We start from the raw sequence: 11844 nt of genomic DNA, 5'->3' as shown, positions 1-11844 counted from the left end.
CTACTCTGAGTAATCATGTCTCACCTTCTGTGATGCCTTATCTCTACTCTGAGTGATCATGTCTCACCTTCTGTGATCCTATCTCTACTCTAGTATCATCTCTATCTCATCAGTAATCATGTCTCACCTTCTGTGATGTCTCATCTCTACTCTGAGTAATCATGTCTCACCTTCTGTGATGTCTCATCTCTACTTCTGAGTAATCGTGTCTTACCGTCTGTGATGCCTTATCTCTACTCTGAGTAATCATGTCTCACCTTCTGTGATGTCTCATCTCTACTCTGAGTAATCATGTCTCACCTTCTGTGATGCCTTATCTCTACTCTGAGTAATCATGTCTCACCTTCTGTGATGCCTTATCTCTACTCTGATCTGACCTCTGTGATCCTATCTCTACTCTGAGTAATCATGTCTCACCTTCTGTGATGTCCTATCTCTACTCTGAGTAATCATGTCTCACCTTCTGTGATGTCTTATCTCTACTCTGAGTAATCATGTCTCACCTTCTGTGATGTCTTTTCTCTACTCTGAGTAATCATGTCTCACCTTCTGTGATGCCTTATCTCTACTCTGAGTGATCATGTCTCACCTTCTGTGATACCTCATCTCTACTCTCAGTAATCATGTCTCACCTTCTGTGATGTCTCATCTCTACTCTGAGTAATCATGTCTCACCTTCTGTGATGTCTCATCTCTACTCTGAGTAATCGTGTCTCACCTTCTGTGATGCCTTATCTCTACTCTGAGTAATCATGTCTCACCTTCTGTGATGTCCTATCTCTACTCTGAGTAATCATGTCTCACCTTCTGTGATGTCTTATCTCTACTCTGAGTAATCATGTCTCACCTTCTGTGATACCTCATCTCTACTCTGAGTAATCATGTCTCACCTTCTGTGATACCTCATCTCTACTCTGAGTGATCATGTCTCACCTTCTGTGATGCCTTATCTCTACTCTGAGTGATCATGTCTCACCTTCTGTGATGCCTTATCTCTACTCTGAGTGATCATGTCTCACCTTCTGTGTTACCTCATCTCTACTCTGAGTGATCATGTCTCACCTTCTGTGATGTCTCATCTCTACACTGAGTAATCATGTCTCACCTTCTGTGATGCCTTATCTCTACTCTGAGTGATCATGTCTCACCTTCTGTGATGTCCTATCTCTACTCTGAGTAATCATGTCTCACCTTCTGTGATGTCTCATCTCTACACTGAGTAATCATGTCTCACCTTCTGTGATGCCTTATCTCTACTCTGAGTGATCATGTCTCACCTTCTGTGATGTCCTATCTCTACTCTGAGTGATCATGTCTCACCTTCTGTGATGCCTTATCTCTACTCTGATCATTCTGTCGACGGATATCTGACAAAGCATTCTCTAGTTGTCTAGTCAGACTGGCATTCTCTCGAGTCTTTTCCTCCAGACGCAGCTGAAATATAATGGACATAAAGTTTAACATCAATTCTTAATATGGTTTAAAAAGAGACCAAATAAATAGCAATCAGATAAACCGAAGTTGATGTGATAAAATACGCCTGACTATGTTTATGGACTTATCAAATCTCTCAGTAATATCTACCTAATTTTTGATAAATACTAATCCACATGGGTCAACAGGATGCTATAATTCTTCCCCAGGAATAAACATTGCTAAATATAGATCCCTCTCATATTGCGTTTTTCCTCATATCTAAAATCTGAATTCACTAGATCAGGTGAGAGTAGAGTCCAATATAGAAATAATAATAGTATTTCTTCAAATTTATTTAAGACGTACATTTTGTTGATGAGCAGCCTCCTCGGCTTTAGCCACAGAAGTCATCATCTCCCGGCAGTGGTCTTCAGCATCATGGAGCTTCCTGTTATAAAAACATCAGTACAGAGTCAAATAATTTCTGAAAACATTTATATTATTTGGAGCTGTTAACTAGGAAAGTACCATTCACTACACGGTCGGTATATGTAATCATGATGGTACATTTAGCTTTCAAAATCTGTTTGTGATTTCACAACACAATGTTTCATACTGTAGCAGTATCATGTTAAAGGACTAGGTATGGTAAGGGTCTTTTGTGGCCCCAAAATCCTCTGTTTTTCAAAGTCTTTTATTTTAAGATGTGAATCTTGCATTTCAAATATTAACTACATACCTGACATACTTGATAGTGCTTTTAGGTAACATTGCAGTTCTAGTTGTCATGGCAACCATTTTTTATACATAAATTATGCAAAATGTGAAAAATTCATCAAAATTGGCCTTTTTATGCAGTTTTTCATCTAGTATTAAACAAAGAGCACATTCTAGAACAAATTTTATGTTTCTCAAAAATTATGTATTCTTCGTGTCTACTAATTCCTTTAAAAAAATACAGTTTGTTCTAGGTTGTGCTCTATTGCTTTTAAAGGAAAAAACTATCAAAGAATATGCCAAAATTGACCAAATTTTCAAATTTGCATAATTTATGCAAAGTTACCATGGTTATATAGCAAAAACATACTTTCTGTCAACAAAAATATCATAAACTTTTTATCAGGGATGTATTCAATTTTTCAAACGCAGCAACTTTATTTCTAAATACTTTATTTGAAATTTGGTAGACTTAGGGGTCAAAAAGAGCCATTACCATATCACTAGGAGATACAAAAGTCCTATTTTACTACGCTAAATCCTTTATCATGGGACTTTCGTTGTAGACTAGGACAGGTCGGCCAGAAATGGGATCAGACACCCAGGAATTGGCCGGTCACCCAGGAATAGGACTTTTCAGTCAGGAATAGGCCTTGTCGCTGAAGATTAGTCGGCCCCAACCTGTGTTTCAGCTAGATATATATCAAGTCCTTTATATTGAGGAGCTAACTTAAAATAACTGTTTGTTACCCTCATATCACAGGCTAAACAGAGATAGTCAATTATTTTGTAACTTACCTTTCCAAAGATTCCACCTTCCCTTGGAGGAGTCGATTGTCATCCTGCATATCGTGACATTTAGATCGCATCTGTTCTAGCGAGTCTGACACATGCTCCACCTAACACAGAAAAAAAAACACATCTTTAAAACAAGACAAAGATGAATCATTTAGATATAGATTGATGACAGTTTACAGGCCAAATAAAAAAGTTAATAACAAAAATTCCTATTAAAATCTAAAGACTTAGTAAGACTTAACAAATATTTAAATTTGAAAATCAAATTTGATATGGATATATCATTAGGAAATCGATTTAATAATTGGACATTTTATTTATTAAATAACAGAATAAAAATGTTGTTGGAACAACATGCACTCCCAAAATTTAAAACTCTACAACTTTATGCATCAATAAAGATGACTGTGATTATGATGGATGTTGATCTTTATGAGCATACACTCCATATTCCTTACACTATAATCAACACAATAATATGAAAATGATTAAATCTGTACAAAATGTTTATTACTGTTAAGAACGGCAAACTCTAGCTATAACTACTTGGTGAATACTTGTTTAAATCTGCAGCACAAAGACCAATCATTACTATCACAAAAAGTAACTAACATTTTCACAATTTCCTATCATATAGCCTTTATTCTCTTGATTACTAGACATAAACAGCTACCATGAAAGCAAGTTCAAAAACAAAGTATTCCTTTCCTGTGAAGCTACAATCTTTTTCACTGATTTGAACTTTTTCACTTTAAAATTTGAACTAACCACAAAAGCCTGAACCAATACCTTGATAATTAAGCATTCAATTAAAAATATAGGAAAATATATTTATGGCCAGTTGACTAAACTAAATGATGTTAATAAGGACTTGAGGCGATTGAATAAAATATTCAATGATAATTATCCATGAGTGCATACACGAGCAAAGTTAATATCAAAATTTTATTATGTATACATAAGATGAGTTAAAACGTTTGAGGTTTAACAAGGGAAGACAACTCCACTCCAAATCACATTTTACCTTGTCTGTGGTAAGTTCAGACTGAAAATGATGATGTTGGAAAGATTCATACTCGATCATCTTTCCTTTACAAGTTAGAATAACATCGACAAAAAACATGTGTACAAACAATGTGTTAGGTAATAAATCAATGTTAGTGTCATACAAATGTAACATATGCAGATATGACCAGTTTTTCCTCGAGAAGGTTCTATGTTTGTGTACGTATGTTACCCTTTACAGATACACTAAGTTGGAACTAGAAATCTGCCAACCATTACAAAGGGACACGCCCCTGCTAAGTTGACCTTGAGCTGCAGTAACACCCATGGATCATGTTCACAAATTTTCAACGAAATCAAATAATTTTCAAAGTTTGACCGCTTTAGAGGCCACTGAGGATTCCAAAACCTCTCCAAAATTATAACCATTGTATTCAGTGTCCACAAAACTATAACCATTGTATTCAGTGTCCACAAAATTATAACCATTGTATTCAGTGTCCACAAAATTATAACCATTGTATTCAGTGTACACAAGATTGTAACCATTTGTATTCAGTGTCCACAAAATTATAACCATTGTATTCAGTGTCCACAAAATTATAACCATTGTATTCAGTGTCCACAAAATTATAACCAGTGTCCACAAAATCATAACCATTGTATTCAGTGTCCACAAAATTATAACCAGTGTCCACAAAATTATAACCATTGTATTCAGTGTCCACAAAATTATAACCATTGTATTCAGTGTCCACAAATTTATAACCATTGTATTCAGTATCCACAAAATTATAACCAGTGTCCACAAAATCATAACCATTGTATTCAGTGTCCACAAAATCATAACCATTGTATTCAGTGTCCACAAAATTATAACCATTGTATTCAGTGTCCACAAAATTATAACCATTGTATTCAGTGTCCACAAAATTATAACCATTGTATTCAGTGTCCACCAAATTATAACCATTGTATTCAGTGTCCACAAAATTATAACCATTGTATTCAGTGTCCACACAATTATAACCATTGTATTCAGTGTCCACCAAATTATAACCATTGTATTCAGTGTCCACAAAATTATAACCATTGTATTCAGTGTCCACAAAAACATTAAACAAAATTATAACCATTGTATTCAGTGTCCACAAAAACATTAAACAAAATTATAACCATTGTATTCAGTGTCCACAAAATTATAACCATTGTATTCAGTGTCCACAAAATTATAACCATTGTATTCAGTGTCCACGAAAACATTAAACAAAATAACCATTGTATTCAGTGTCCACAAAAAAAAACTTGAACAAAATAAACAAAACTTTTAAGAAATTTCTATCTTCAAGTTTTTGCTGGATAGTCTACTGTTATATTGAAAACCAGCTTCAGTGTAATATTTAAGCCAACTTTTCTATTACTAATAGCAGGTCTGAACTGGACAGTGACGGGATGTATCAAGTTAGTCAACAAGCTTCTATTACTAATAGCAGGTCTGAACTGGACAGTGACGGGATGTATCAAGTTAGTCAACAAGCTTCTATTACTAATAGCAGGTCTGAACTGGACAGTGACGGGATGTATCAAGTTAGTCAACAAGCTTCTATTACTAATAGCAGGTCTGAACTGGACAGTGACGGGATGTATCAAGTTAGTCAACAAGCTTCTATTACTAATAGCAGGTCTGAACTGGACAGTGACGGCATGTATCAAGTTAGTCAACAAGCTTCTATTACTAATAGCAGGTCTGAACTGGACAGTGACGGGATGTATCAAGTTAGTCAACAAGCTTCTATTACTAATAGCAGGTCTGAACTGGACAGTGACGGCATGTATCAAGTTAGTCAACAAGCTTCTATTACTAATAGCAGGTCTGAACTGGACAGTGACGGCATGTATCAAGTTAGTCAACAAGCTTCTATTACTAATAGCAGGTCTGAACTGGACAGTGACAGCATGTATCAAGTTAGTCAACAAGCTTCTATTACTAATAGCAGGTCTGAACTGGACAGTGACGGCATGTATCAAGTTAGTAATTCAGAGTTAGTATACCAAATCTTTTAAATGATGTCGTGATTGTGTGAAAATGTATCCAATCATAATCACAGTCTCAAGACTAAACATAACGGTCCGTCTATAGGTAGATTCTGGAGCACAAGATTAGAACATGCTTGTCTCATGACCAGTAGTGTATCATATTCAGTTTTTACACTTTTGTTCAAGTTTGATAACCTTGTCTATCAATAATCATATTTTGGCCATATATTGACTTTACATATGTTTAGGTATTAAACTGACTAAGAAGCTTACCTTGGCAGTGAGCTCTGTGATCAATTTTGTATTTTCTGTATTCTTTCGTTCATACATTATAATCCGTTCATTGGCATCGTGGAGTTTGAGTTCTGTACTTTTGAGCATGTCCGGTAATGGTTCTAGTTCTTGTAGACGGTTGTGTAATCTGGCTTTCACCTGTACATAAATACAGACATATTTTACTTGGACTTCAAACAACTTCACACCGCTTGTCTAGAAACACAACATTACTCTGATCATTCACAGTCTGATCAAATCATTTGATGAAAATGTATCCAATGTTTTTGAACTATTTTGAGCGACATCACTAAACAACTATCCTGATTTAGAGTTTATCTTTTCAATATAGTTTGAAAGTCATACTTATATCCTCAATACAGTTCTGAGGTGTGAACATGCAGTCATAGAAGCAAAGAGGTAACATCGAAGGCTGACAGAACACAAGGCTAATGGTGTACCACTGGGGGTATACAGATTATAATAGTCTACAGAGGCAATAATATAATAAGCAGAATAGTATAATGGTCACAGGTTCAACTGGATGCAAAATGAGTATAGTTAAACAACAGTGGAATATAGAAAACATGTTCAAAGGCTTAATATCTATTAATCTTCTGTAAAAGAATGATGTAATTAAACTGATTTAAAACTTAATGATTTACAGATAAAACATTTTCGTTCATAGTCAAAAACGCATGCATTTTAGGATTGAATGTGAATATGTTGCAAATTGTGACAAGAGACATAAGTTTGACATCAGTGATTCCTCCGGCCACCACAATATGAAAGTACACAATAGATATATACTTATCGTAAAACATGCACTATGTAATCCATTTGCTGAGCTTGAACTCTTGAGCAATAAAACTCCCATAAATGTCCATTGGTCAAAGTTAACCTAGACCACGGAATTGATTTACAGATTCAATTAATGTTCACAGTAGGATCTATCAGTTATATCCCTTTATTTCAGGACAGACATATGATTCAACGGGATCAAGAATGCACACATTGAATTGAGAGGATCGTGTAAAGAGATAAATCAGTTACCAAACTTCTAACTAGTTTAATTTGAGAGTGAACAACTAAACCCAATAATCAAAATTATAATTGTGAATTTCATTCAAACCTTTTTGCAATATATTTGTATTTTACAAAGCTTAACCGTTCCAGGTTGATTTCCTTACGCAACAACTCATTAATGCCAACTGGTTGACGACACCACCATGAAACTCAGAATCATGCAAGATAAAACCACATACTGAAAATTCAGACACCTTCATGAAATACAAAAGCATGCTTCAACCTATATCACAGTGGAGAAAATGTCCAGAATGTTAATTCAAGTGTTGATAAAAATGAATGTAGTTAGGGAGATATTCGTCTTCATGATATCAACAGAACGCAAGTGTCATTAACATAGAATGGAACAAAAACGAGTGACTGGTAACATTCCATGAACTGAAATCTAATGTATGATGATGAAGAATGGATATAACTGAAAACGATTCCACAGAAATAGTGACAGAAATGCAGTGACTGACCAATCTAATCTGAACATCCAGACTTACCTGGGGAGGGCCCTGCTGCCCCATCCCCTCATACCCGTACACAGACTGGACCCCAGTGCCTGAGGGTGACTGCTGCAAAAAATACCCTCCCCCATGTCCTGACTTGGACTGAAATTGTCCTCCACCAGACGTTTGGATCCCAGGGTGTGAATAATATTGCATCCCTACCCCTTGGGGCTGGCCTAAGGCTTGACCTGGATGTTGTTGTGAGATAGGGTAGTATGAAGCCCCACCCTCAGACACTGGAGCTGTAGTCGGTACAACAGAGGGCTGAGACTGATGGAAATAGAGCAAACATGATGTAGGATCAAGAAACAACATGAAAACAATTACAGATGATAGGACATCAGAGCTAATGATACATTCTCTGGGGAAATATCTGATGACAGAAAATGATTGAGGTAAAACAAGAAAACAATGAGAAACAGGGAATGTATACTAGATCTGTAGAATACTTTAAGCCACATATAAACAACAAGCTTCAAAGATATATTATTTACAATATGATTTATTCTTAACACACAAAACTTCAAAACAGGGTTTGCTTCAGATCTGGTATATAATATTGTATCCAGACTGAATATCTCTTAATTTTTTTGTTTTGATTATAATTAATGAATTCATTCAAAATTATAGTTTTGACCATGCATAATTTCAGAATAGTTTGTTTACTAATATAATGATATGATACATGCTAAGTTATGGTAAAGTTTACAGGAAGATCATGCATTTTTTCAGTTTGAAAAAATCAAAACTTGAATATGTTCATGAAACAACATGCAGACATCTACAAATAAAACCTACAATATATATAAACTCTGAAACCAAATCTTCTTTCAATAATCTCATTATATGCCATAATTTTCTTTTTACATCAGATGCTTTTCTCTGTTGGTTATGGTTTAATGAGTATTATTTTCATTCAAAATCTGAAAGATGATAAAATCTATACCTGGTAATCATAACTGAATTGGTAGGACTGAACAACAAGTTTCTAATGGACGAGGAGAAAAGTGGATTCAGATGTAAGGATGTAATCTATCAGACACCAGACAGTGAAGGTATAAGGTCTAATCCTGTCTGGGGTCTGATCAACCATTCCTCACACATTATAAAACAGGTGTTAGGTTAACTAGACATGCACAAACCACAACATTAACTATACAGTTAGTACCACACATTCTAAGGAGTCTAAAGGCTGACGTCTCAACACAGGCAAACACACAGAAGTTGTTCTGTTTTGCCGGGGTTAAAACATGGTTAGAAAGCAAGACTGTACACACGGATCTTGTTTCATCACAGCTATGTTTACTGTCATGGAAATGGTTTGGAGATAAGATGATACAGATCCCAAAAAGATATCTCTTTATCAACCCTAAATTGGAATACCTTAATACCAAATTGAATATAAATAACACCATGCAGAAACAAGTACAATTTTACGATTAGAGATTCCCCATGTTAACTGATTATATAGCTGAGTTATGTCCCTTGCCTTTTCTAATTCATATTCTCCATCTTGCTGGATAAGCTCCGACTCTTTTACAGTTTCTTCCAAACGGACCATTGTGTCATCTGCTTCAATCCGACAGCGGTTCATCTGGAAAACAAGCATCTGGCTAACACAGACTGCTATCAAAGCATCTGGCTGACAGACTGCCATTCAAGCACCTGGCTGATTCCTAACGTCACATGCTACATCATAACAATGCATGGTAAGCATGCATATAACGTATATTTGAATAAAATACATTGAGTGTACATTCATAGTGTATGTAGAAGGAAAACATGCAAAAACTAATGAAAACTAGCTATATCTTTCCCCTCCTTGGTTTAACAGTAACATTCCAGATAGGATTTGGTGTCAGATTACCATGCATATTATATACATGAAAATCTAAGAGTCTATCTAAGTTCTTGGTGTAAGGTAGAGAATCCATTATGAAGTATTAAATTGAGAAGTTTTCACAGTTTATATGATAATGGTTAGAATTTGAATTTTTATTTTGAATAAAACAATTAAAATTTTCTTGTAAATTAAGTGAATCATCACCATGATTATTTTTTTTTTAATATTTCTTCTTCTAATTTTTAGACTTAATTGAAGTATTTTTGAGAATGTTCAGATGTATCTTCTCTATCATTAGGTCTATTTTTATTAATTTACTATTATATACTCTATATAAATAGTTTGATGATAATCAAATGATGAATGAAACAGAAAGTGACATTTTTTTCTAAATACATGATAGTGTGATGTGACGATGTGTTTTACTTTAATCAACATGGTGACTTTCAGTGCGACACATGAACTAACAACGTCCAGGGTGACACGATACAACCCATACCAACAGTCAGTGTGATACAGTGAATGGTCAATACCTGTTGATGGTCAGATGACATAAGGGGGGTCGATACAGTTGCCTTGGACACGGTAGGGGGAGGTAATTTACTCACAGAAACACCCTGTTACCATGGAAATGGAAGGTTCCCATAAAGGAAGGAAATACATTAAATGGTATGAAATCATGTTTAGGATGAAGGTAAATCTTGGATCATATTACCAGGAGGGAAATCTGTGAAACACTACTCAAAGTCATTTCTATTTCAGAACAAATTTGAAGCAAACATGATCATTATGACTGTATACTTAATTTTGAATAGTGTAACACAGATAATTAGACTGATGGAACCTTTAGTATGATCCCTGTGCTTCTATGGGGAGAATCTATCCAGTGAATATTAGACACTCGGCAGTGAACAACTCTGTCATAGCACACAATGACAATGGAAACATTTATACTGGGAAACAAAATGACTCCTAAATTCATTTTTGAAACATTTATACTGGGAAACAAAATGACTCCTAAGTTCATTTTTGAAAAACTAGGTTAATCATTGATTATTGTTGACAGTGGAATACCATATAAGAAATAAATTATATTTGATTATTCTATGACAAGATTTGAACCATTAAATGTTACTTTGAAGAGAATAAAATCCTTATTTAGCAATTCATTTGAGCTTTGTCCATGCCATTTACCTATGCAGGGTTTTTTTCTTCCTATTTTTTTTCCTTGTGGATAAAATGGTTAACAAGATTATATCCTCGCTAGACTAAAGGACTATAATTAAATACCAAGCAATTTGAAAATGACCAAAGTTAAATTTTAACAAAATGATTAAAATTGTACCTTTTCCACCACTTCAAGCTAATTAACGCAAGCATTTACAAAGATTTCATTATTTAAAAAATATGACTAAAAAATACTAAAAGACCAATTATACCATTTTTTTTTTTTAATGAAAACTACTAAAAAAAATGGAGAAAAAAAACAAGAGGAGAAAAAACTAGACATTTACTGAGCTAGGGATGTTTAGGTTATGTAAGCGACACCTGAGATGAGGAGTGAGACTAACGATTCCCAGCGGTCTACATTCTATCCCTGTAACAGTGAGGTATATACACAGGTGAATCACTACACACCTACCCCCTACTTACCTGGGTTTTATACTCATCCACTAGGTTCTCATAGTGTTTCAGATTACCACGCAGTTGAACAAGTTCCTCGTCAGCAGCTCGGAATTTTTCCTCTATTGTAGTTATAGAAGTCTGTCCACATAAAATATTATTATCTTTGAAAGACACCAATAAATGAAACTATACATATATATACTGTAAAGTTCACAATCTGCAATTATCATTTTTTAGAAATAGTTCTAATTTGAAGTACTGTAAAAATTGTATTAAATTTAATATTATTTCAAAGTGTTTAGTGAAGAGAATTTGACAAATATTTGATTTCTACTCTTAACATACTACCTTAAGGCGTTCAGTCTCTATTTTGAGAGCAAACACCTGGCCTTGCTTGTCCTGTAGTTCTTACCTTGAGGCATTCATTCTCTATTTTGAGAGCAGACACTTGGCCTTGCTTGTCCTGTAGTTCTTACCTTAGGTGTTGGTTTTCAATTTTGAGAGCAAACACCTGGCCTTGCTTGTCCTGTAGTTCTTACCTTGGACGTT

At 34.8% G+C, this 11844-nt stretch overlaps 1 protein-coding gene across 7 annotated transcripts in view; it reads right to left on the bottom strand.

Moving 5' to 3' along the window:
* Positions 1 to 1280: 1280 nt before the first annotated feature.
* LOC138320401 (outer dense fiber protein 2-like) overlaps positions 1281 to 11844 on the bottom strand; it is a 36140-nt gene continuing 25576 nt past the window's right edge. For 5 of the 7 annotated variants that reach the window (XM_069263343.1, XM_069263347.1, XM_069263348.1 and 2 more), the window contains 7 exons: positions 11323 to 11433; positions 9316 to 9420; positions 6247 to 6405; positions 3956 to 3976; positions 2932 to 3032; positions 1783 to 1864; positions 1281 to 1434 (listed from right to left, as the gene is read on the bottom strand). In XM_069263343.1, coding sequence (XP_069119444.1) covers positions 1297 to 1434; positions 1783 to 1864; positions 2932 to 3032; positions 3956 to 3976; positions 6247 to 6405; positions 9316 to 9420; positions 11323 to 11433 — 717 coding nt within the window. In that variant the 3' untranslated portion in view covers positions 1281 to 1296. The remainder of the gene's footprint in view (positions 1435 to 1782; positions 1865 to 2931; positions 3033 to 3955; positions 3977 to 6246; positions 6406 to 9315; positions 9421 to 11322; positions 11434 to 11844) is intronic. The other 2 variants (XM_069263344.1, XM_069263345.1) reach the window with 2 other exon arrangements.

This window comes from Argopecten irradians, chromosome 4, assembly GCF_041381155.1.
Source record: "Argopecten irradians isolate NY chromosome 4, Ai_NY, whole genome shotgun sequence".
Lineage (NCBI taxonomy): Eukaryota > Metazoa > Mollusca > Bivalvia > Pectinida > Pectinidae > Argopecten > Argopecten irradians.
The sequence above is the reverse complement of the archived record's forward strand: the minus strand, read 5'-3'. Positions and strand labels throughout refer to the sequence as shown.